Source organism: Coregonus clupeaformis, chromosome 15 (assembly GCF_020615455.1).
Source record: "Coregonus clupeaformis isolate EN_2021a chromosome 15, ASM2061545v1, whole genome shotgun sequence".
NCBI lineage: Eukaryota > Metazoa > Chordata > Actinopteri > Salmoniformes > Salmonidae > Coregonus > Coregonus clupeaformis.
Genome location: NC_059206.1, coordinates 48,254,856 through 48,282,535, shown reverse-complemented (window position 1 = coordinate 48,282,535; position 27,680 = coordinate 48,254,856). Strand labels below are relative to the sequence as shown.

General features: G+C 43.1%; 1 protein-coding gene across 1 annotated transcript; it reads right to left on the bottom strand.

The window, feature by feature from the left end:
• Positions 1 to 4,835: 4,835 nt before the first annotated feature.
• On the bottom strand, positions 4,836 to 26,455 carry LOC121582806 (E3 ubiquitin-protein ligase KCMF1). The gene is made up of 7 exons (XM_041898913.2): positions 26,224 to 26,455; positions 13,526 to 13,693; positions 13,181 to 13,320; positions 12,603 to 12,704; positions 12,213 to 12,390; positions 11,550 to 11,838; positions 4,836 to 6,532 (listed from the first exon to the last, which is right to left on the bottom strand). The coding sequence occupies exons 1-7, from the start codon at positions 26,237 to 26,239 to the stop codon at positions 6,244 to 6,246; spliced, it is 1,182 nt and encodes a 393-aa protein (XP_041754847.1). The 5' UTR covers positions 26,240 to 26,455; the 3' UTR covers positions 4,836 to 6,243.
• Between the last annotated feature and the right edge of the window lie 1,225 nt (positions 26,456 to 27,680).

The window sequence follows — 27,680 nt, the reverse complement described above, 5'->3', positions numbered from 1 at the left end:
GGCGCAGCGGTCAAAAGCTAGATGTATCACTACAGACCCGGGTTCGATTCCAGGCTGTGTCGCGACCGGGAGACCCATGAGGCGGCGCACAATTTGCCCAGCGTCGCCTGGGTTAGGGGAGGGTTTGGCCGGCCGGGATGTCCTTGTCCCATCGCGCTCTAGAGACTCCTTGTGGTGGGCTGGGCCCATGCACGCTGACTTCGTTCACCAGCTGTACAGTGTTTCCACTGACACATTGGTGCGGCTGGCTTCCGGGTAAAGCGAGCAAGAAGCAGTGCGGCTTGACGGGGTCATGTTTCGGAGGACACATGGCTCTCAACCTTCGCCGAGTCCGTACGGGAGTTGCAGCGATGGGACAAGACTGTAACTACCAATTGGGGAGAAAGAAAAACAAAGAGCAAAATGAAATAATCAGAAAATAACTAGGTAAGATACTCAAGTGAGAGAGTGGTGTGGAGCCTTCCTCAAAGAACTCTGCAGAACAGTCTTAGTTTTGCTGACGAAACCGCCACTGACACGACCGGCGTAGAGCTGCCGCTAAAAAACCAGGGGAGACTGAAGTACTAACACTAATTGCCTAGCAGAGGTGAAGAGCACACCTCACTGTACTGATTGCCAAGGAGAGGAGAAACAAATCAAATCAAATGTTATTTGTCACATGCGCCGAATACAACCTTACCGTGAAATGCTTACTTACAAGCACTTAACCAACAATGCAGTTTTAAGAAAAATAAGAGTTAAGAAAATGTTTACTAAATAAACTAAAGTAAAAAAGTGTATTAATAAATAAAGTAACACAATAAAACAACAATAACGAGGCTATATACAAGGTGTACCGGTACGAAGTCAATGTGCGGGGTACAGGTTAGTCGAGGTAATTGAGGTAATATGTACATGTATGTAGGGGTAAAGTGACTATGCATAGATAATAAACAGCGAGTAGCAGCAGCGTAAAAAAGGGGAGGTCAATGCAAATAGTCCGGGAAGCCATTTGATTAACTGTTCAGCAGTCTTATGGCTTGGGGGTAGAAGCTGTTAAGGAGCCTTTTGGACCTAGACTTGGCTCTCCGGTACTGCTTGCCATGCGGTAGCAGAGAGAACAGTCTATGACTAGGGTGGCTGGAGTCCTTCACAATTTTTAGGGCCTTCCTCTGACACTGTCTGGTATAGAGGTCCTGGATGGCAGGAAGCTTGGCCCTAGTGATGTACTGGGCCGCACACACTACCCTCTGTAGCGTCTTGCGGTCGGATGCCAAGCAGTTGCCATACTAAGTGGTGATGCAACTAGTTAGCATGCTCTCGATGGTGCATCTGTAGACCTTTTTGAGGATCTGAGGACCCATGCCAAATCTTTTCAGTCTCCTGAGGGGGAATAGGCGTTGTCGTGCCCTCTTCACGACTGTCTTGGTGTGTTTGGACCATGATAGTTTGTTGGTGATGTGGACACCAAGGTACTTGAAGCTCTCGACCTACTCCACCAAAGCCCCGTCGGTGTGAATGGGGGCGTGCTAGGCCCTCCTTTTCCTGCAGTCCACGATCATCTCCTTTGTCTTGATCACATTGAGGGAGAGGTTGTTGTCCTGGCACCACACAGCCAGGTCTCTGACCTCCTCCCTATAGGCTGTCTCATTGTTGTAGGTGATCAGGCCTACCACTGTTGTGATGTCGGCAAACTTATCGATGGTGTTGGAGTCGTGCTTGGCCGTGCAGTCGTGGGTGAACAGGGAGTACAGGAGGGGACTAAACACGCACCCCTGAGGGGCCCTCGTGTTGAGGATCAGCGTGGCAGATGTGTTGTTGCCTACCCTTACCACCTGGGGGCGGCCCGTCGGGAAGTCCAGGATCCAGTTGCAGAGGGAGGTGTTTAGTCCCAGGGTCCTTAGCTTAGTGATGAGCTTTGAGGGCTCTATGGTGTTGAATACTGAGCTGTAGTCAATGAACAGTATCCTCACGTAGGTGTTCCTTTTGTCAAAGTGGGAAAGGGCAGTGTGGAGTGCAGTAGAGATTGCGTCATCTGTGGATCTGTTGGGGCTGTATGCAAATTGGAGTGGGTCTAGGGTTTCTGGGATGATGGTGTTGATGTGAGTCATGACCAGCCTTTCAAAGCATTTCATGGCTAAAGATGTGAGTGCTACAAGTCGGTAGTCATTTAGGCAGATTACCACTCCCCCTCCAATACAGCCATTGATTACCAAAACAAGTCACAAATTGCCCTGCCACTTGATCCTGGTTGATGTGTCAAGTTATGAGCAGTCAGCGGTTCACACACACCAAGATGTTGAGAAGACAGGCAACACTTAAAGTAGATGGCCCTAGCTAGCAAAAAGACAGTACAAGACAAGATAAAGACAAAAATTACACTTATCACTCCTGGAGATATCAGGAGTCCTCTAGCTATAGAATAAGTACAGTGTGTTGCTCACTGCTGTCATACTTGTAGTAAAAAAGTGAAGCCATTGCAGTGCATAGATTGAGGTGAGCTTAAAGTGATACTTTGGGATTATCTACTTCCCCAGAGTCAGATGAACTCGTGGATACCATTTTCATGTCTCTGTGTCCGGTTTGAAGGAAATTAGCGCTAGCGCAATTGCTAACTAGCATTAGAGCAATGACTGGAAGTCTATGGGTATCTGCAGTCATTGCGCTAATGCTAGTTAGCATTGGCTTGCGAAACGAGCTCTAACTTCCTTCATACTGGACAGAGACATAATAATGGTACAGTGAGGGAAAAAAGTATTTGATCCCCTGCATATTTTGTACGTTTGCCCACTGACAAAGACATGATCAGTCTATAATTTTAATGGTAGGTTTATTCGAACAGTGAGAGACAGAATAACAACAACAAAAATCCAGAAAAACGCATGTCAAAAATGTTATAAATTGATTTGCATTTTAATGAGGGAAATAAATATTTGACCCCTCTGCAAAACATGACTTAGTACTTGGTGGCAAAACCCTTGTTGGCAATCACAGAGGTCAGACGTTTCTTGTAGTTGGCCACCCGGTTTGCACACATCTCAGGAGGAATTTTGTCCCACTCCTCTTTGCAGATCTTCTCCAAGTCATTAAGGTTTCGAGGCTGACATTTGGCAACTCGAAGCAACAGCTCCCTCCACAGATTTTCTATGGGATTAAGGTCTGGAGACTGGCTAGGCCACTCCATGACCTTAATGTGCTTATTCTTGAGCCACTCCTTTGTTGCCTTGGCCGTGTGTTTTGGGTCATTGTCATGCTGGAAAACCCATCCACGACCCATTTTCAATGCCCTTGCTGAGGGACGGAGGTTCTCACCCAAGATTTGACGGTACATGGCCCCATCCATCGTCCCTTTGATGCGGTGAAGTTGTCCTGTCCCCTTAGCAGAAAAACACCCCCAAAGCATAATGTTTCCACCTCCATGTAGGCAGCATTCCTCCTCCTCCACAACACTTTCACCCAGTTCTCCTCTGAATCATTCAGATGTTCATTGGCAAACTTCAGACGGGCCTGTATATGTGCTTTCTTCAGCAGGGGGACCTTGCGTGCGCTGCAGGATTTCAGTCCTTCACGGTGTAGTGTGTTACCAATTGTTTTCTTGGTGACTATGGTCCCAGCTGCCTTGAAATCATTGACAAGATCCTCCCGTGTAGTTCAGGGCTGATTCCTCACCGTTCTCATGATCATTGCAACTCCACGAGGTGAGATCTTGCATGGAGCCCCAGGCCGAGGGAGATTGACAGTTATTTTGTGTTTCTTCCATTTGCGAATAATTGCACCAACTGTTGTCACCTTCTCACCAAGCTGCTTGGCGATGGTCTTGTAGCCCATTCCAGCCTTGTGTAGGTCTACAATATTGTCCCTGACATCCTTGGAGAGCTCTTTGGTCTTGGACATGGTGGAGAGTTTGGAATCTGATTGATTGCTTCTGTGGACAAGTGTCTTTTATACAGGTAACAAACTGAGTTTGGAGCACTCCCTTTAAGAGTGTGCTCCTAATCTTTCTGATTGAGAGGGGGTCAAATACTTATTTCCCTCATTAAAATGCAAATCAATTTATAACATTTTTGACATGCGTTTTTCTGGATTTTGTTGTTGTTATTCTGTCTCTCACTGTTCAAATAAACCTACCATTAAAATTATAGACTGATAATTTCTTTGTCAGTGGGCAAACGTACAAAATCAGCAGGGGATCAAATACTTTTTTCCCTCACTGTATCTACAAGTTCATGAGTCTTTGGGGATGTACACTGAACAAAAATATAAACGCAACATGTAAAGTGTTGGTCCCATGTTTCATGAGCTGAAATAAAAGATCACAGAAATGTTCCATACCACCATAACCTCATGTTTCAGCATGATAGTGCACGGCCCCATGTCACATAGATTATTTCCTTATATGAACTATAACTCAGTAAAATCTTTGAAATTGTTGCATGTTGCTTTTATATTTTTGTTCAGTGTGGATAAAGGGCCTCTGTCAAAATCCCAAAGTATCCCTTTAAAGTGCACAGGGTCCAGTGGTGTCCGGAGCCAGTGGTCTTTAGGTCCAGGGAAGTTGGTGCTGCACAAGAGTATTTTATTGAGCCTTGTTTTTGTAGCACACATGTATAGCCCTGTTTGGTACACACCAGTTAGATAAAATATCTCCTTAAAGCCTTGAACATGGCGACACATATACCATTTTCAGAGTTCTGTGCAGACCATAACCAAACTGTACTGGGTAAGGGTTTGTTATTTTTCTTTTCACATTGTCCTTTCCAACAACTATGGTGGATGTGCAAAAAGTACAGCTTGGTTCGGCTCAGCAGTGTGAAAAGCCCTATACAGTAGCCGAATAACACACCATCACAAAGATCAAGAGGGAGGTGCTTTGTTTAATCAAAAGCTGTGCGCGTTTTATTGTAGTATTCTAAATTTACATAAAAAAAAAAAAAAAGTCTGCCCATGTCCTAGAACCATTATGAAAGTTAACGCACAAATTCAATATACATCTCATTGTATTTTACATAGAGTATAAGAGTACAGGCATGGAGGTGGCATGATTCATTACAAGGCTTAAAAGAATCAGATAAACAAAAACAAAAATAATAAATAGAAGGTGCTATCCTTAGCTGAAAAGAAATCTGAACGTATCTTTTCTTTTTTATAAGTCGAACAAAAAACAATGTCTGCAATGTGGAGTCCCGAGCTCCCCTTCCTCAACAAAGAAAGTAATACAAATTAACATAGGGAGGGAGTCTGGCCCTACAGAAGCAGAGAGATGGAGAAGAGGAGTAGAGTTGAGTGCGATCAATGAGAATGGTAAAGACTAGTTCTTCTGTACAGGTGCATCAATTAGAAACTACATCTGGTGGTTACACACAGCTTATCACTAAAACATCAACATATAGGAAAAATGTCAGAGGCAAGATCTTGTTTTTCTGCTCCTAGTACTGTATTATTTTATCATCTGCTAAGTAAATGCAGACCTCGAGTTTAGACATTAGTGTAGCAAGTTGTTGTTATATTCAGACGATGATGTCACAGAGAGGGAAGGACAAACCGGAGCTGAGAGACAAACACATTGCATTTTTTTTTTTTTTTTTAAAGCTACAGCAGATACCAATATGTTGCTTTTTTCTATTAAAAATAAAAAAAGTTGTAAAAGTTCCTAAACTTTTCAGCATGTCAGTTTTTTGGGATATTCAATTTTTCGGAAAAACTCGATCATGTAACCCTTTAAAATGGTTGAAGAGAAAAAGCTTTGGGATATTTATTTTTTTGCTTTTTAATGACTGTAAGGTCATTAAAAGTCATGCACGCTGCAAAGAACCTCATGCAGTAGTTATGGTAAACCATTCAAGCACTTTATTAGTTATGTCAAATACACACAGCAGCTTCATCAGAGGGTGTCTGATTCCTCTTCAGTTTTTGAATGTGGAGTATTTATAAGGAGCCTTTTGCATGAGAACAGGAAGCAGAGGTCTGCCACGACTACCTAATGCTGACCTGCTAAAGAAAAATTATGTGATTATCAACTTTTTATATATATTTATATATATTTATTTTCTCTCAATCACTCGCTCAGCGCTGCGCACTCATCCACTTGCACTTTCCCCAATCGCTCCCACTCTCCTTTTTTATGGTTGTACACAACGTAACAAAGGTGACAGACCTGAAATTACAATCACCAAAAAACAAACCAAAAAACAGCCTGCTGCCCTGCCCGCCCATCACTGGCAGTGGCAGCACAGAGGACAAAGTCTGTGTGGTGCTGGGATATCATCAAAGAGGAGGCGGTGGAGGCTCCTTAGAGCTCTTCGAGCTGCTGCCGTAACCGCCTGTGCCGCTCTCCTTGAGGTTGAGATTCTCCAGGGCCACGTCTAAAGGCATGATATCCACGCAGCCCATGGCCCCAAAGCTGGCGAAATCTCGGCGCTCTTCCTCATCCGAGGAAGAGCTCTCCTCGCGCATCAGCGTGCTCAGCAGCAGCTCCTGGACAAACAGGCTGCGGTCAGCGCGCTCGCCCTCCAGCACCTGCCGCTCCGCCTCCGACATCTTGGGCTCGTTTAACCTGTAGCAGGACAAAGAGGAGGGGAACTGGTTAACACAGAGCAGAGGCAGGGACTACATGGAGGAAGTGGAAATGCAGTAGTGTTGTCATGATAGCAGAATTTAGACTTCGATACCAGGGTTAGCATCACAATACTCGATCCCACGACAAAAAAGAAAGCGGGGAGAACAACAGATTTTTCCAAACTTTTTTTTATAGAAAAACAACAAAATTGGATGTTCGAAGTCCACAACAATGCTTTTTAGGTCTGGGAAAAATCTAAGACATTTTGAGGAAAGCAACAACACGTACCATGTGGACCAAGGTGATGGAAGACCGATTGGTGGAGCTGTGGAGAGAACGCTGCTGCCTTTTCAATGGGCAAGTTAGTTTTACATGGTCCGGTGCCCCGGATGGACGGAGTTTGCTCATTTTAGATCATTCCATTGGTCCTTAAGTGAAATCTCCACGCACCCGGGGCACCGGGCCATGCAAAACGAACTCCATCAATAGTACATCTGCGGACTACTGACAAAAACCAAAAAGATAATATGAAATAATAATGATATATGAAATGAAGTCCATATTCTGTCCTCCGTAAATTTGTTGACGTTTCTGCAAATAATAATGTGCACAGTAATAAAGCAACTCACTGTTTGCATGTCTGCATTTTTTTCCTACGACTACCGAGAAATGCAGGGCAGGATCAACTAGGGAATCATTGTGTAATGTGAGCACCCACGTCCTGGGGTTGAGGATGGACGGAATGAAACATTTAGGACAAGGAAAATCAGGAAATGTGAGCTCGTCCAAGTTTTTAAATTGTTAAAAGTCGTATAGTGTATGCCCTGCATTACTTAAAGAATCGCAATGATCGGTAGTGGCCGACAACTTGACTTTGAGCTAATCAGAGAGCATGAACCTCCACGTGGGGGAGCCGACAGGAGTGACAAGAAAAATGGAAAAAGAGGGCAATTTTACTGGTGTAACTCACCCCCTTTTCATCAGAATTGTTTTAACTGCCAGTTCGCTTGCTAGCTAACGTTAGCTTAACGGTTAGCGTCGCCATATGCAGTAGCACAACATAGCTAGCTCGCTTCTCCACTGACTCTTGGCTGCTTCATAAAAAAATGAATTCATTGTGATTTAATTATAATGGTGCTAGCTAGCTACGCTAGTTATCTACGTTTAACAAAAATAAACACGAACACGCTACAATGTCAAAGATTTTACTGAGTTACAGTTCATAGAAGGAATTCAGTCAATTGAAATAAATAAATTAGGCCCTAATTTCACATGACTGGGCAGGGGCGCAGCCATGGGTGGGCATAGGCCCACCCACTTGGGAACCTGGTCCACCCAACTGGGGAGCCAGGCCCAGCCAATCAGAATTAGTTTCCCCCACAAAAGGGCTTTATTACAGACAGAAATACTCCTGAGCACCCCCCTTCCCCAGACGATCCCGCAGGTGAATAAGCCGGACGTGGAGGTCCTGGGCTGGCGGGGTTACACATGGTCTGCGGTTGTGAGGCCAGTTGGATGTACTGCCAAATTCTCTAAAATAACATTGGAGGCAGCTTATAGTAGAGAATTTAACATTACATTAATTGGTGGACATTCCTGCAGTCAGCAAGCCAATTGCAAGTTCCCTCTAAACTTGAGACATCTGTGGCATTGTGTTGTATGACAAAACTGCACAGCACAAGGTGCACCTGTGTAATGATATCATGCTGTTTAATATGCCACACCTGGCAAATGAGAAATGATCACTAACAGACATTTAAACAAATTTGTGCACAACATTTGAGAGAAATAAGCTTTTTGTGCATATGGAAATTTTCTGGGATCTTTTATTTCAGCTCATGAAAAATGGGACCAACACTTTACATGTTGCATTTATATTTTTGTTCAGTATAGTTGTGGCCATCTGGCTAGTATCAACAAGGGCTTACTACAAATTCTAGCTAACTAGCAACAACATTTGTGCAGCTTGCTAGTTAGCTAGCTAACAGTTATCTACTGCTGGCACAATACCAAACAAGCTACTGACACCTTGTGGTCTGGAGTATTTATTTAATCTGTGGTTAAACAGCTGTGTGAACAACAAAACATTAACTGCCGACACTGGGCAGAGGTGCTAAGTACCTATTGATATTAAGAATTCTCGGTGTGTCTGACCCTTTAAAGAGGCAGCGTCCTATTTTAAGTTGTAGAATTTCTCTCAAAATGGCATACTTCAGAAACAAAAATGAATAATTAATATAATGCAATTCTGAAGAATAGAGTAATGACTTGCATTTCTAAATTATATTACACAGCTTTTTAATACATATAATAACCAAATATAGCCTATTAATAATAATAAATAAATTATAGCGAAAAGCATGCCAACCTATAGGCCAGGGGTGTCAAACTCATTCTTTCCTTTCAATTAAGACCTAGACAACCAGGTGAGGGGAGCTCCTTACTAATTAGTGACCTTAATTCATCAATCAAGTGCAAGGGTGGAGCGAAAACCCGCATACACACAGCCCTCCGTGGAATGAGTTTGACACGCGCTATAGGCCCTGCATCAAAAATTACACCATGTCCAGGCCATTAGAAATTCTGTTCTGGCCATTCGATTTTTGGCCAGTGAGAAAATAAGTTACTGTTTGACCCTATGATGGAGTTTGCAAAACAAATGGCCACTGGGTAGTCCCAATTGTGCACACTCATTTACATAGAAAAAACCCGAAAAACGTGTCGTCTGTCACGAATGTTGAATAAAATTATATTTGAATTTACTCCGCAGATTGTCCGTGGTGTTGGTCCTTCAGTGGGTCAACATTGGAGACAAAATATCCACAGGAAAGTATTATTAAACTGACTTTAAAATAAAAAAATATCACATTTACATAAGTATTCAGACCTTTTACTAGTACTTTGTTGAAGCACCTTTGGCAGCAATTACAGCCTCGAGTCTTTTTGGGTATGACGCTACAAGCTTGGCACACCTGTATCTGGGGAGTTTCTCCCATTCTTCTCTGCAGATCCTCTCAAGCTCTGTCAGGTTGGAGGGGGGCGTCGCTGCACAGCTATTTTCAGGTCTCTCCAGAGATGTTAGATCGGGTTCAAGTCCGAGCTCTGGCTGGGCCACTCAAGGACATTCAGAGACTTGTCCGGAAGCCACTCCTGCGTTGCATTGGCTGTGTGCGTAGGGTCATTGTCCTGTTGGAAGGTGAACCTTCGCCCCCAGTCTGAGGTCCTGAGCGCTTTGGAACAGGTTTTCATCAAGGATCTCTCTGTACTTTGCTCCGTTCATCTTTCCCTAGATCCTGACTAGTCTCCCAGTCCCTGCTGCTGAAAAACATCCCCACAGCATGATGCTGCCACCATCATGCTTCACCATAGGGATGGTGCCAGGTTTCCTCCAGAAGTGACGCTTGGCATTCAGGCCAAAGGGTTCAATCTTGGTTTCATCAGACCAAAGAATCTTGTTTCTCATGATCTGAGAGTCTTTAGGTGCCTTTTGGCAAACTCCAAGCGGGCTGTCATGTGCCTTTTACTGAGGAGTGGCTTCCGTCTGGCCCCTCTACCATAAAGGCCTGATTGGTGGAGTGCTGCAGAGATGGTTGTCCTTCTGGAAGGTTCTACCATCTCCACAGAGGAACTCTGGAGCGCTCTCAGAGTGGCTATTGGGTTCTTGGTCACCTCCCTGACCAAGGCCCTTCTCCCCCGATTGCTCAGTTTGGCCGGGCGGCCAGATCTAGGAAAAGTCTGGGTGGTTCCAAACTTCTTCCATTTAAGAATGATGGAGGCCACTGTGTTCTTGGGGACCTTCAATGCTGTACAAATGTTTTGGTACCCTTCCCCAGATCTATGCCTCGACGCAAACCTGTCTCGGCGCTCTACGGACAATTCCTTCGACATCATGGCTTGGTTTTTGCTCTGACATGCGCTGTCAATGGTGGGACCTTATATAGACAGTTGTGTGCCTTTCCAAATCATGTCCAATCAATTTAATTTACCACAGGTAGACTCCAATGAAGTTGTAGAAACATCTCAAGGATGATCAATGGAAACAGGATGCACCTGAGCTCAATTTCAAGTCTCATAGCAAAGGGTCTGAATACTTATGTAATTAAGGTATTTCAATTTTTTATATATTTGCAAAAATGTCTAAAAACCTGTTTTCGATTTGTCGTTATAGTATTGTGTTTAGATTGATGTCAAGGGGTCTGAATACTTTCCGAATGCACTATACATCCGATGCATGCATACAAACCGAAGTCTTGCAGGTGTTTAATAGGGCTGGGAATTGGCAGGGACCTCACGCTACGATATTATCACGATACTTAGGTATGTATTGCGATTTTCACGATTCTATATGTATTGCGGTTTTATTGCGATTTGATGTTCCAAACATATTCCTCATTATAGGTTTGCAACATTCTGGCTTGTAAGGACACTTTCCAAGTTTTTGCTGTGCTTTGTTGCAGGCTTTATACCAAGATTTGGTATTACAGTCTGATTTATTAGGTAACGCTAATGGCTACACAAAGTGGTAGATGCGCACCACACACAGACGGGCATTCCCATGCCGTTGCTTCTTTAGAAGGTTGCAGGGAATACGAATCACTGATGCATTCTGTCCATGTCTTATGATAAACTCTTGTGAAAATGTATAAATGTTCTAATAAGTTCAATATATTTAGTTGACTTCCAAACGTGAGACATTTGATAGAAGAACCGAAACGAACAAAATTCTAGTACCAAACTGTTTTTCATGTTGTAGTATCGAAAAAGGTAGGAGGAGGGGAGACCTGTGAGTCTATTCGTGGGGAGAGAACAAGAGGGAGAGACTGTGGGAGATACCATGCAAGGGGGGGGACAGAGCAGATCCTGCCATTCGGGGCATTCAACAATTGGGGCCTGATAGCAGTAACAGCAAACAGTGTGTGTGTGTCTGTGTGCGCAGAGCCTTCAATTTCGAATATAGTGAAGTAAATAAAAGGCTTTGTTCACATGTACACCTCAGAGAGATCGACCAACTCACCGTGTGAGCAGGAACTGGGAGCTGTGGGAGGCCATGGGGTTGCTCTCGGCCACGCCGGCCGAGTTGGCGACGGCGCTGGGCGGGGGGATGGTGGCGCTGATGTTGCCGCCGGGGTTGGAGCGTCGCGTGGTGTTCCTGGCTGTCTCCAGCTGTTGCCGGGCCGCCTGGGCCTGCTGGCGCTCCAGCTGCAACTGCATCTGTAACTGCTGCAGCTGAGATGCGGACGGGCCTGACGAGTTGAGCTGGCCGCCCGCCGAGCGCCGCACGCCCGACAGCTGAGACAACAGCTCTGTGGGAGGAGAGACGAGAGAGAGATGAAGAAGAGTGTTTGAGTTTCTTCTAGTGAGATTAATAGTTCAAAACTAGGCTCCAGTAGAGACAGGTGAATGTGATACAGTAAGATTGTCACAGAAAAGAGGCATGTCACTATGACTGCAGGTTATACTTCATACGAGATCAAAGCCATAGCCGTTATGTCTCATGGAAAGATAAAAGAACCACTGAAGTGAATATTCAAGTGACTCCAGTACAGACTGGTGAATAAAATCCAGCAGGAGTGAACACAGATCAGAGGGTAAAGACCAGACAACCAGATTCTCTATCCATCTCTGCTTGTAGTTAACTATACAGACAGAGACTGGTCAGACCAGGTGCACTGCTCACCTGCTATGGGGTCCATGGCTTCCCTGTTACTGGGTGAGTACGAGGAGCTCTGTGAGGAGGAGAGCCCCCCGGTGGAGCTGCTAGTAAAGTGCATGTTGGTCCTGCGTGCCCTGGGACCGCCCAGCCCGCGACCGGGGTGGAACATCCGACGCACATGCCGGACGCCGCTGGACTCATCGTAAACAAGGCAGGTTAAGGAGCAGAGTTCAAAGGGTTCGCAAGTACTTGGAATAATCATAAATAATACACACAGACCCAGCCACAAAGGTGTACACACACACACACACACACACACACGCAGAAGCACACACACACAAAAACAAACAGATGCAGACACACAAGCAGAGCGTACACACACACAGACAGAGTAGAGCTGCATTAAAAAGATATTAAATCTCTAGGTGCTCTGTGTTCAAGTGTGAGATGAGCAGCAAAGTCGTCGGTCACATGATTGGGGTCCCCGCCCGGCAACGCAGCACATATTGGACAGATCTGAAATGAAGCAAGCCGTAAGCACCCTCTGGATATATTCCACTGACCACTCAAGTTATTTTAAGTTATTGGCAAGCGTCAGTTGTAAAATAATCATTTGAGAATTGTGTTAATGCGTCCACAAGCCCTGGAATCTAAGCTGGATGTATGAGATGTCATTGGATACAATCTTTCCCATAGAGTTTTATAGAGGATGTAATATAATATGCCATTTAGCAGATGCTTTTATCCAAAGCGACTTACAGTCATGTGTGCATACATTTTTACGTATGGGTGGTCCCGGGGATCAAACCCACTACCCTGGCGTTACAAGCGCCATGCTCTACCAATTGAGCTACAGTAAACACCAAAACATTCTATTGAAACCAATGGAGGACACATTTTTTTAAGCAAAAGGGCAACAGAGCTAGACTGGGGGACCGGTCTTCCCATCTTAGTAAAGCTAGATGAAACACTAGGATGATGTGTCCACTCACCACCTCTGTAGAGGTCTCTGCATGCTCTGAGGTGACATGCTCCTGTAGGGATGTCTCTGTGTAGCCCATTTTACCACAGTAAGGACAGGAAAAGCTCTGGGGCTGCTCTACTGAGAACGCCTCACCGCCGTAATACAGGTCTGCAAAGAAAACAATCCATCTTTAGAATCACTGTTATCATAACCATAACACTAAACGTTTTATATAAAATACACTGAAATCAAATGAATACCAATTAGAGCGAAGTGTTTTTCCTGACCACCTGACCAGGAAGAACTCCAAGCCCTGCTTGGACCACGTGGTCAGGAAAAACTCCTGTTATAATGTAAAATGTTTAATCCTTACCAAAGTCTACCCTGGTTAATATACACTGCATGGCGTGTTCTGTCGTGTGTCTCGTTGTGGTGGCTCCGCTCTCGTAGCACGACGCACACAGGTCGTAGTCGTAGCAAATTAAACACTTGTACCGGCGCCCTCTGAAGTTCCCTTTTAAACATGCGTCACAGCTCACACCTGTAAAACAAGGGTGAAGATTGAACGTCAACATATAGGCTAATTGCATGCCCGATAGTGTGGTCTAGTGGAGTAGGCCTACGACCAGAGAGAGAGAAAGTACAGTCTGATCCTAGGCTGCTTGACACTCATCAGCATGTATTTGGCACTGACATTAATCCACAAATGCCAACCAAGAGGAATTTTGAAAAACCCACCGTAAGTCAGTAGCAAGTCATTAAGGAATGCCAGTGTGTGTGTACCTGGCTGGCACTGAATAATAGTGCCCCATCTTGTCGGCTCTTATGCATTTGTACGTATTCTTTTCCATTTGTTGCCTGGGCTACAGACCTTTATATGACAATGCAATAAACTAACCAGGCCTATAGAGCAGAAGAACAGACAAAAGAGATGATCTGGAGAACATAAACAGAGCGCGTAGACAAAGTGAAAATAAAATCATTTTAAATAAAACACCACACTGTCCTCAACCTGCCCCTTTGTGCCCTTTGTCATCATATCATGTGGTGTATTGCTGTGCTAACTGTACTGATAAGTCGCTTTGGATAAAAGCGTCTGCTAAATGGCATATTATATTATTATTATAACTTCCTCCTTCAGACAGGCGTTATCGAAACTGCTATAACCACCACCTTCACTTTGTTACTGTTGCTTTTAAATCAGACAATTTCACCACTGTATTAAAGCCAAGGCATTTATCACATAGGCCTATCACTCCTTAGGCAACTGACAAAACTGATACAAAGTGCAGGAACTGAAAAAGGAAAAAGTTAGGCTATGCTGCTGTTCATTGCTCACATACAGTCAACATTTAACATTTATGAGAACAGATCTTCTGTACGGATCGGTCATTCAATTGTCTGGATTCTCCAAATTTTCAAATTGAGAATATGCCCTTGCTCTTTGATGATGACGACAACAGCAGGTGACTTCCCATCCTTTGATGACAATCAAGCACTGATGGAATATGGTACTAAATGATTACACCCCTTGCTACACTACTCCAGTGGCTTTCAGAGGCCAGGGGCCTCATTTATAACCGTTGCACACATTTTATACTAAATATCTGCGTGCGCTATTCCTGCAGAGACTACATATGCATGTTTTCCATTATAAAATCAGACCTGTCATAAAACTGTGCACGCTTGAACGAGCATTATAACCCCCCTTTTTGCTGTATACTTTGGAAGTATTGGAATTAGGCCAATACGGTATATCTAAAGGAAATATCAATAGCGAACTTGATTAAATGTCTTTGGAGGTGTTAATTAATAGATTAATATTTTTTTGCAGTGACATTTGCTATATCTGACCATTTCTGAAACACAAAAACTTGCAAATTGCTGTGAACCTGTAAACATATCATTTGAATTCAATAATGTTTTGCATTTACTTTCTCCTGAACCTAAATATGTTGCACTGCCCGCGAATTCTGAAACATTGTCTACTCTAAAAAATAAATAATGAAAACTATAGTAGGCCTATACTCTGTTCACCTGTTAAATACTGTATGTTATAAACTGCACTCCCTTTCAGATGCATAGAGCAAAAACGTGAAATTATAATAGTCTATCTAATAGGCCCAATTAAATGAGAGATGCGCATGCTAATTTGTTTTATGGCTAGAAAAGGTGCAATGGTTATACTATATGAATTATGTTTAAAAATTAAATATTGTCTAGGCTACTCAAGAAATTTGACAGAACAGTATTCAGACGTAGCCTACAAACGTCAATGGAAAAGGTGAACCTTCTGTTTTACCGTTAAACTGTGCTTCGGATCGCATAGAGCAAAATACTTTAAATACCGGTAGCTTATCTATTTACTGCTGTGAAGTGGGTCCAATTAAATGAGAGATGGGACGAATGGTAGCCTATCCTAAACTTGTTGTAGGCCGATAGGCTATTTCACGAGTTTAAACCATCACAGTCAGAAAAGGTGAGGAATTTATTCTGAAATGAGCATGGAAAATAAATAAATAAATAAATAGGAAATAGATTAAATTATTTTAGAATGAATGTAAAGATAATAGATTTGCGCTCTTCTCACTAACAGCAAATTATTGCATGTTGTTATTATATTTATTTTGTGCGTACGCAACATTTATAAATGAGGCCCCAGGGGTGCATTCATTTCCCCAATTCTGTTGCAAAATGTTTCTTAAAAATTGAAGCAAAGGAAACGGGGAGGGACCTACCTGAATTTGTCCAATAGAAAATCTTGTTATAGTTCAAATGTTTTGCAACTGTTTGGAATGACTAATGATTACACCCCTGGTGTCTGTCACACCCCTGGTATCTGTGCTGTGTGTGCCGTCAGTCTGTTACCAAACTTTGCATCTGCACTGTTCAAGTTTTTGTACAATTTTCACTGGAAATTGTTAAAAGTAGTCCTTGTGTATAGAGTTATGTTTTTTTAAACTTTGCAATCATTGGTTTTTGTGAAAAATCAGAGTCTCAGTGTCACTCCTACTGTGGAATTGCCCCTATGCAATGCCCGTCTGGACTCTGGATAAAAGGTAATTTGTGTACCAGTCTTTTAAGCGAACATTCCACTCCCTGCCACTCCTGCCTTTGGACAATCTCAATGTTCAATATGCAGCCAGATTTACGGCACAGTTGATGATTGGTAGATGGAAACATTAATATTTTCCATGACAACGTTATGGGACATGGGGAGCGCGCAAATTTGGTGCAATATAGAATTTGAATTCTAAAAAAAGAACAAACCAACAGTCTCAGTCATATTCACGTAATAAGGAATTCCCCTCGACCACGCCCACAAATTGGGGGAAAACAACATTCTTTCCTAATGACCCCCATTATAAGAGGCAACTTCTGCGATTTTTTGTTATACATAAATAACTAAACATGCCTAAAAGCTGCTGTGTTGTTCAATGCACATGTAGCCAAGTCAAAAATCCCGAGCTACGGTTCGCAATACTCCCATGTAGGGAAATAGAGCCTGCGAGAAGAGCCCTGTGGCTTCAGACTATTCGGTGTGGGAAATGTGGGGACGCGGTGTCCAAGTAGGCTACATGTAGCTATGTGTGTGGCAAACATATCATCACAGGTAAGACATTTAAATTATTTAGTACAGTCCGTTTGTAACTCCACTTACTACTTGTTGCTGTATAGTCCGTTTGTGTTGTTGGTCTAGCTTAATGTTCCGGTCGGTAGCTAGCTAGCATTCACTCACTCAAGTGGCTGCCAGCATCGTCATGAAAAGGGGAATGAGAGATATTACAATATTACGTTTTTCTAAGTAGTGAGAACGCTAGGGAGCAGGCAATGTTTAAAAGTAATCTTTAGACATGTACTTTTCTTAAATGTAGTTTTGTAATTGACTAAAACAAATAGATAACAAGAAAAATTGCATTTTAAAAAGTTTTTGCTGTGAGCCAATGGGGTAACAACAGGTTGATTTCCCCACAGGTGGGCAGGGTCGCAACGTTCTATCTAATACCGACTGGGTGAATACCGTTTCGACCTGCTGCAGTCATTCCCTTGTGAGAAGGCAGTGTCAATGCAAGACCATGTTGTTCAAAGTGGCTAGAGGACTCCATAATGAGAGAAATAATGATACGGAAAATATTAGCCTACAAGATTAAAATTGAGCTACGTTTGCTTCAGTTTCATTAATGAGCAATGTAATGTAAAACTGGCACCCGTTGTCATTCCTCGCACATATGCTGATTATCATGACTTGCATACATTAGAAAATGTTGTTATGCTCATTTCAGTTATATTATTTGTCCCTCCTCTCTTTTTAACTGAGCCCAGCCCTGCTTAGCTTTGATATTTCAAAGAGTAGGTTTAACAGAGTAAATGGGGTGGTTGACAGGTTCCAGTCCAGTTGAATAATTATCGAGTCTCCTATCACTACGTCACTTCCTGTTGAACGCGGAACGAGGAAGAGCTCGGATTTGTTGTTTTGAAAGTGTATTGGTAAGTTCTTAGTAGCTAGCTAACTTTTTAGTTTGGATCCCGCGACACAGTGGGCATCAGTTGCTGGGATTGCTAGCCTCTGTCCAGTGATTCTGCCAACCAAGGACCGGTCTGAGGAGCTATTTGGCATTGCAGCTAGCCTAGCTGCTAGCTAGCAGCATATCAAGCTAGCAGGGTTTTCTTGAGGGCTTGAACGCAGCCCGCGACGCGGTTAGCCATTGTGGCTGGGACCGTGGATTGTCCCGGGTTTGTGGCTGTCTAGATCCCTGCTGTTTGTTGTTTTCAATCTTCCCTGTGACCTGCCCTGTCTGGAACTGCGAGGAGTAACAGCGTAACCTACGTTGCTAGCTACCATGACAAAGACCAAAGCTGGCAGGAGTACCGTTGTCGAGGATAGTGTTGTCTATCACACGTGAAGGATATTTTAAACTAACAAAAAGAGTTCTACAAGCAGTTTACAACAACAATAAAATAGCTTCAAGTGCTTTGTCCAAATACTGGTGGATTTGACTAATAAAATAATGGACGACCTGACCAGAGAGGTCCAGGACCTAAAGAACAGTTTGCAGTTCTCCCAGGGTCAGCTCGATGAGTTGAAACAGGAGAACAGCAAGATTACAGCAATCTGTAAGTCATTAAGCGTCAGTTGTCAGAGCAGCTTACCGATCACTGCACCTGTACACAGCCATTCTGAAATTAGCCCACCCAACTACCTCATCCCCATATTGTTATTTATTTTGCTAATTTGCACCCCAGTATCTCTATTTGCACATCATCTTTTGCACATCTATCATTCCAGTGTTAATACGAAATTGTAACTATTTTGCACTATGGCCTATTTATTGCCTTACCTCCTTAACTTACTACATTCGCACACACTGTATATATATTTTCTGTTGTATTTTTGACTTTGTTTTGTTTACCCCATATGTAACTGTGCTGTTGTTTTTAATCGCACTGCTTTGCTTTATCTTGGCCAGGTCGCAGTTGTAAATGAGAACTTGTTCTCAACTGGCTTACCTGGTTAAATAAAGATGAAATAAAAAATAAAATTGAGAGAGGACATCAGTTCTGTCTGTGAATCCATGATAGCAATGACGGATAAATCAAGGTGTAACAACATGGTTGTGGACGGAATTGCAGAATCTCCACATGAGACCTGGACGGAGTCTGAGGACAAAGTGAGGGAAATGATCACTGAGAAATTGAAGACGGACCACAGGAAGATTGAGGTGGAGCGCGCCCACAGGACTGGAAAAACCACCACCGGCCCAGGTGACAGGCCCAGGCCGATAGTGGTCAAGTTACTGAGGTTCAAGGACAAGGTAGCTGTTCTGGAAAGAGCCAAGAACTTCAGAGGAACGTATATCTTTCTCAACGAGGACCATCCTGAAGCTGTGCGCCAGAAGAGGAAAGAACTTATCCCAGCCATGAAAGCTGCCAGAGCGCGTGGGGACATTGCTTACATCCACTATGACAGGCTCACTGTCCACCCTCCCTCCCAGAAGCCTGGAAGGGATGAGAGCGCCAAGCCTACAGGTTCGTAGCATCAACCCCGCAGCACACACACACACCAATTGATTAATGGACTGCTGAATGTATCTTTTTTTCTCTTGCTTTGTTTGCTCTTTTCAGTATTATTTCTCTCTCTGATAAGCTACCCAGGAAAGGGCTGAAAATAGCCCATAATATGTAGCCTTAGAAATAAGGTTCATGAAATCAATAACTTGCTAACATCAGATAACATTCATACATTAGCCATTTCTGAGACTCACGTAGATAATTCATTTGATGATACAGCAGTAACAATACAAGAATATAACATCTATAGAAGAGACACAAATGCTTATGGGGGAGGTGTTGCTGTATCTATTCAGAGCCATATCCCTGTAATGCTTAGAGAAGATCTTATATCAAGTGTTATTAAAGTGGTGTGGTTGCAGGTTCACTTGCCGCATCTAAAGCCTTTTCTTTTGGGGTGTTGCTATAGGCCACCAAGTGTGAACAGTCAGTATCTAAATAATATGTGTGAAATGCTTGATTGTGTAAACAGAGAGGTCTACTTTCTTGTGGACCTGAATATTGACTGGTTTTCATCAAGCTGTCCGCTCAAGAGGAAGCTTCTTACTGTAACCAGTGCCTGTGTTCTGGTTCAGGTTATTAATCAACCTACCAGGGTGTTTACAAACACTACAGGAACAAGATCATCCAAATGTATCGATCACATTTTTACTAATACTGTAGAACTTTGTTCTAAAGCTGTATCCTTCCCATTGGATGTAGTGATCACAATATAGTGGCTATATCCAGGAAAGCCAAAGTTCCAACAGCTGGGCCTAAAATAGTGTATAAGAGATCATACAAAAGATTTTACTGTGACTCATATGTGGATGATGTAAAAAATATGTGTTGGTCTGATGTGATTAATAAGGAGCATCCAGATGCTGCACTTGATGAATTTATGAAATTGCTTCTTCCAATTATTGATAAACATGCACCTGTTAGGAAACTGACTGTTAGAACTGTTAAGGCTCCATGGATTGATGAGGAATTGAAAAACTTTTTGCCAGTCCTGTCTGGTCCAGCGACGGTGGGTTTGTGCCCATAGGCAACGTTGTTGCCGGTGATGTCTGGTGAGGACCTGCCTTACAACAGGACCACAAGCCCTCAGTCCAGCCTCTCTCTGCCTATTGCGGACAGTCTGAGCACTGATGGAGGGATTGTGCGTTCCTGGTGTAACTCGGCAGTTGTTGTTGCCATCCTGTACCTGTCCCACAGGTGTGATGTTCGGATGTACCGATCCTGTGCAAATGTACGTGATCTGCCACTGCGAGGACGATCAGCTGTTCGTCCTGTCTCCCTTTAGCGCTGTCTTAGGCGTCTCACAGTACGGACATTGCAATTTATTGCCCTGGCCACATCTGTAGTCCTCATGCCTCCTAGCAGCATGCCTAAGGCACGTTCACGCAGATGAGCAAGGACCCTGGGCATCTTTCTTTTGGTGTTTTTCAGAGTCAGTAGAAAGGCCTCTTTAGTGTCCTAAGTTTTCATAACTGTGACCTTAATTGCCTACCGTCTGTAAGCTGTTAGTGTCTTAACGACCGTTCCACAGGTGCATGTTCATTAATTGTTTATGGTTCATTGAACAAGCATGGGAAAGTGTTTAAACCCTTTACAATGAAGATCTGTGAAGTTATTTTGATTTTTACAAATTATCTTTGAAAGACAGGGTCCTGAATAAGGGACGTTTCTTTTTTTGCTGAGTTTATATAGAGCCATCATTGCATGGAACTCCGTTCCATCTCATATTGCTCAAATAAACAGCAAAACAGATTTCAAAATACAGATAAAGCAACACCTCATGGCACAACGCCTCTCCCCTATTTGACCTAGATAGTTTGTGTGTATGTATTGATATGTAGGCTACGTGTGCCTTTTTTTAAAATGTATGTAGTTCTGTCCTTGAGCTGTTCTTGTCTATTAAATGTTCTGTATTATGTCATGTTTCATGTTTTGTGTGGACCCCAGGAAGAGTAGCTGCTGCTTTTGCAACAGCTAATGGGGATCCGAATAAAATACCAAAATACCAAAGTGGAACTGACAGCATTTTAGCAACATGAAATCTTATTCAAATCTGTTCATATTCACCCCCAGGAATTTCTGACAAGCAAGCACTTACATGTGGACAATTTCATAAATTCATAGAATGTTTGGGAATGACGTATAGTAAGGCACTTGTGAAAATTCTATATTTCTAGACATTATACCCCCATTTCTTTTAGACTAGCAATTGGTTTTCAATAGTGTAGATTTGTATAAACCTTGCTGTCGGTCTCTGACATTTGCAACATTGTTTCAATACCATAGCAATTCATGTGTAGGGGTCGGGAGTCGGGACGAGAAAGACAGGCAGGCAGCTTTTCTCAGCCAGTCGAAATCATGAATCAGTATAATCTTTATGGATATATACAACAAAAAAATCAATAGAAAACAGGTAAAATGAAACTAAATGCAGCTAGTTTGCAGTCTTTCCAGCTTCAGTTTGAAGTGATTGTGTTAGCTGTGTTGTTGGATAGCTCCTCTGAACAACAGTGTCCTGACTAGAGCGCACATTTTCTATGCCAGGTGAAATCAAGCATCATTAGCTCATTGTTATGGATGTATCCAAATAAATGTCACTACAAAACAGCTTAAACAAATGCAAATACAGCTACTTTGCTGTTATTATGGCTGCACTGTTTGACGTGACTGTAAGTTGGCCGTAGTTGGCTAGCTAGCAAGCAAGGGATAAGAACGTTGCCAGCCGGTATGGCAATAGAACATTTAGAACGAACGACTGGGTTGGGTCCATAGATACAGAACAAAAATACTTAACGACTGGCAACCAAACCGATAGAACGAACGACCAGCCGGCTTGGGTAGCAACCCTATATCTCGTGGAAGGATGAAATAGTATGAATAAATCCATCAAAATAACGTTTTGAATGAAAATATGTCAATCATTATTTGAATATGTTGGTAACCCATTGTATAAATGTGATAATGCCCTCGAAGCCGGTGTTTTCGACTTCATCTTGGGCCTAACAACACCTGTGCCAATATATCATTCAAACACCGGCTTCTCTGGAATTATCGCTTAAATATTAATCATGCATTGAACTGCATCCATCTATTCTGCCAACAATGCCTTACTGTATGTTATGGAATTTTGAGTCAAATATAACCTATTTTTAAAACCTCATAAAGTTGGTTTTGAAGCGTAAACTGGGAATTTTATATTTCTGACGGATATTATGAGTGCAGATATGAAACAAATAGACAAAGTAGTTAAAACACTAAGGGGGAAATCAATAGTGACATATTTATTTATTTTACCTTTATTTAACTAGGCAAGTCAGTTAAGAACAAATTCTTATTTACAATGACGGCCTACACCGGCCAAACCCGGACGACGCTGGGCCAATTGTGCGCCGCCCTATGGGTCTCCCAATCACGGCCGGTTGTGATACAGCCTGGAATCGAACCAGGGGGTCTGTAGTGACGCCTCAAGCACTGAGATGCAGTGCCTTAGACTGCTGCGCCACTCGGGAGCCCATATTGGGATATGATTTGACAATTTATTGTATTGTTTTGACAATATCGCAATATTATTTTTGCACTAGTTAGCTGTACCTGCACAAAAACTCCAGTATTTTTCTCTCATAGCTTGTTCTCCATCTTTTTAAATAGGGAGCCAATTTGTTTTCATCACTTATTTCCATGACTGATCAAAACTCCTTCTCTCATAGTTCTCCTCTCTCTGCTGCAGACATATGGGTGAGAACTATGTTTGGACCATGGAAGTATTGTGATAATATCGTATTGTGAGGTCCCTGGCAATTCCCCGCCCTACAATATAGTTTGGTCACTTATTGAGCAATTAAAAATATACACTGCTCAAAAAAATTAAGGGAACACTAAAATAACACACCCTAGATCTGAATGAATGAAATAATCTTATAAATACTTTTTTCTTTACATAGTTGAATGTGCTGACAACAAAATCACAAAAATTATCAATGGAAATCAAATGTATCAACCCATGGAGGTCTGGATTTGGAGTCACCCTCAAAATTAAAGTGGAAAATCACACTACAGGCTGATCCAACTTTGATGTAATGTCCTTAAAACAAGTCAAAATGAGGCTCAGTAGTGTGTGTGGCCTCCACGTGCCTGTATGACCTCCCTACAACGCCTGGGCATGCTCCTGATGAGGTGGTGGATGGTCTCCTGAGGGATCTCCTCCCAGACCTGGACTAAAGCATCCGCCAACTCCTGGACAGTCTGTGGTGCAACGTGGCGTTGGTGGATGGAGCGAGACATGATGTCCCAGATGTGCTCAATTGGATTCAGGTCTGGGGAATGGGCGGGCCAGTCCATAGCATCAATGCCTTCCTCTTGCAGGAACTGCTGACACACTCCAGCCACATGAGGTCTAGCATTGTCTTGCATTAGGAGGAACCCAGGGCCAACCGCACCAGCATATGGTCTCACAAGGGGTCTGAGGATCTCATCTCGGTACCTAATGGCAGTCAGGCTACCTCTGGCGAGCACATGGAGGGCTGTGCGGCCCCCCAAAAGAAATGCCACCCCACACCATGACTGACCCACCGCCAAACCGGTCATGCTGGAGGATGTTGCAGGCAGCAGAACGTTCTCCACGGCGTCTCCAGACTCTGTCACGTCTGTCACATGTGCTCAGTGTGAACCTGCTTTCATCTGTGAAGAGCACAGGGCACCAGTGGCGAATTTGCCAATCTTGGTGTTCTCTGGCAAATGCCAAATGTCCTGCACGGTGTTGGGCTGTAAGCACAACCCCCACCTGTGGACGTCGGGCCCTCATACCACCCTCATGGAGTCTGTTTCTGACCATTTGAGCAGACACGCACATTTGTGGCCTGCTGGAGGTCATTTTGCAGGGCTCTGGCAGTGCTCCTCCTGCTCCTCCTTGCACAAAGGCGGAGATAGCAGTCCTGCTGCTGGGTTGTTGCCCTCCTACGGCCTCCTCCACGTCTCCTGATGTACTGGCCTGTCTCCTGGTAGCGCCTCCATGCTCTGGACACTACGCTGACAGACACAGCAAACCTTCTTGCCACAGCTCGCATTGATGTGCCATCCTGGATGAGCTGCACTACCTGAGCCACTTGTGTGGGTTGTAGACTCTGTCTCATGCTACCACTAGAGTGAAAGCACCGCCAGCATTCAAAAGTGACCAAAACATCAGCCAGGAAGCATAGGAACTGAGAAGTGGTCTGTGGTCACCACCTGCAGAACCACTTCTTTATTGGGGGTGTCTTGCTAATTGCCTATAATTTCCACCTACAACAGCATGTGAAATGTATTGTCAATCAGTGTTGCTTCCTAAGTGGACAGTTTGATTTCACAGAAGTGTGATTGACTTGGAGTTACATTGTGTTGTTTAAGTGTTCCCTTTATTTTTTTGAGCAGTGTATATCTATTTGAGGAAAAAAGCACTTTGCAGGATATAAAATAGGAATTCACATGAACTGGCGGAGAAGTTTGAATGGCGAGAGCTTCTGTGGTGTGATCACATTAGTAAAAATGCAATAAACAGGAATCCTCTGTTCTTCCAGCACCATAATGCCCAATGTTTGAATGTTTCCAATCAAATGTATTAATTAAGTTAGAACGTTTTCCTATCAGTCTAATTTGCAAAAACATTGATTGGATGATAGCTGTGAGGGTTATCAAATCAGTATCAAATCCTCTGATCTCCTAGAGCTCATTAATGATAGAACGTTCATATTTGAAGATTTCTGAAAGGCCAGTCTCTTTGGCTAATGACAAGAGTGGGCACGAGTGGAATGTAATAGCTTAACAGAGAGCGCAACCAGGCTAGGGACAAAAGTGTGCTGCCTTGGAAAACGTCCTATTTGGAACCTGTATGTCATTTTGACATAACTAGCCAATGCACCAATTCACCGACTTCATGACATGCCTTCATAATATTTGCACAGAGCCTCTGCTGCAGCCCAGCTAAAATGAATTATTCTCCAAACTTCACCACAAACGTGTCTAAAGTGAAAACTGATGAGTCTTAGTTAGCTACAACGTTACTTTCATTGGGAAAAAAATCCTGACCTGGCTAGTCATCCAGACCTAATGGCACAATTCAACAAGTGAACAAATGTGTCTAGTGTAGCAAGCCAGACAGAGATGGCTAGCTAGCTATCAAACTGGTTGTTTTCGAAATCCGTGCTCTAACAGAGTTAACTTGGCTAACCTTAGCTGACTTGTGCTAGCTAACTTCACTCTGCTTACAGTTACCTAGTTTGCTAGTATACTCTTCTGCGCCGATAACCCTAGCTAGCTAGCTAACGTTAATTAGTTTAATTAGAATAGGTAGCTAACGTAAGATAATTGAGTGAAGGTAGACGGACTAGTTAGCTAACTAGCTAGTTTAGCAAACTAGGTAGCAGCTAGCTAACTACATGGCTAGGTTTGGCCCACTGTGACTGAGGGCCTCAAACTACCCTGATGACAGTGCATTCAATGACCAAAACCTTGGTGGCACTGAGTATTTCAGCACGGAGTCCAGTTTACTAGCTAGCTATGAAAACAATATGTGGCCATACCAAAATATACGACGCATTCACCCTTCTATTCACCAAAGTCTGGACACTTTAAACTAGCTCCTACTACAGTGTTGAATAATGCTAGTTAGCTAGCTAGTTAGTTAACGTCCTCCTAGCTAACTAGTTAGCAACCATCGGACCATCATCAGTTTAGTTAGCTAGCGTTAGCAAGCTAATTAGCATTAGCTAACTCGCTATAATAAGAAAGGGCCCCTCACTAGAAGTATGACTTATTTGAAACATGACTGTTAATCAATTCGGACTGTCGTTAACGAAAAACTGCCTGGTTCCACCCAGTTATCAGGAGGTTGAGAAAAGGTTGAAAATTCATGGTGGCCGCCATCATGAGCCCTGTCCAATGCATTGCAATACAAAACATGGCATTTTAGCAAGCTAGCAAGCTTCAGTGCTCAGTCTGCGACGCTATGGACGTCTATTTTTCACTTACCCTCATGTCGGGACATCCTACAGACGATGACACAGCCCCCTCCTGGGGCTCCCTAGCACGGTTCACGCGGAAAAGATACCGTTTTTGAGGGATAAACCTGGGACGCGGTTTCTCTTTCCTATTTTCTCTTTAAGATGGATACTGAGCTTACAGTTCTCTGCTTCCCCCTCCCCGTCTATCATGAAGAAGTACTGGGACAGAGCATTCGCAGTCCGCTGCAGAAACACTAGGGTGCGCCCTTCACAATAATGTATTTTGTCGTTGTTCAACTGAAGAGGGTAATTTTTAAAAAATCATTCATTGAGGCAAGAAAGCTATTCACCCAAGCCCTGACTAGTTTGAAAATCCCCATGCTGCAGGATCCATGGATCATGCCCAGTGATCATGCTCGTCACTCTTTCTCCACATCGACCTGTTACATTGGTGGCAGCAGTGGGATGGCCTTTGGCGGAGCTTACCAGTTTGCATTTAGGGCTTGGTGCAAATGCAAGGACGCTTCGAGAAAAAGGGGTAATTCTGTAGCATGGCGTAGCTATGTGAGAATACTACTGCCTCTGCCCTCGAGGCCAGGGCTTTTGTGGAGCAGGGAGTAGTGCTCTCACCTTTGCACCACAGTATCCATGGATCCCTCTTACAGCTCACTCTCTCTCCACATTGACCTGTTACATACATTATACTTACACAACCATAGACATTGGTCAGTATAGGGGCATCCTCCAGTACTGGGCAATGGAGACCCATACCAACCCGCCTAATTCATCTACAATGAATCGGAAACACTGGAAATGGTAGGTCAATAAAACAATATGTTAAGGATACTGCCATCATTCTTTACTTGATAACCATTTGTTCAAAAAGTACATAAGCTGTCAGATATACAAAACTGCTCAAACATATAACTTCATAAAGTTTTATTTTTTTTATCCTGCAGTCCATACCAAATCAATCCTAATGGTAACCATTTTAAGACAACATTGAATGATTAAATGTTCCCTTGAGCATATAAAATGAAAATCAAGTTGACGTCTTGGAGCCTTCAGAAGGCCTCTAATACTTCACTGTTTAACACAGATTACATCTGTCATGTGATGTCAGTCAACTATAGGGCATTTTTACAGACAACCGCAGCAGTTCAATTCAACATTCCTACATGCAAAAGGACAACCCTTGTTGAATATATTTCATATATTATCCACAACATTCCTTTATACTGCAGACAAAAGCATGCTAAAATTCAATGCACAGCCAACCTTTTTCTTTGTAGATAAAAAAAAAAAACATTCTACTACAAGGCATGTCAGTTAATGGATTAATGAGAGATAAATATTTGCACGAAGAAAACAGCCTCTTCCATTTTATATGACAGAGGTAGGATATTATCGAATAAAGCAACAGACTCAACCAATTTTGGCACTGAATATCTACTCGTCCATTTCCCTGCAAATTGTGTATTTGGC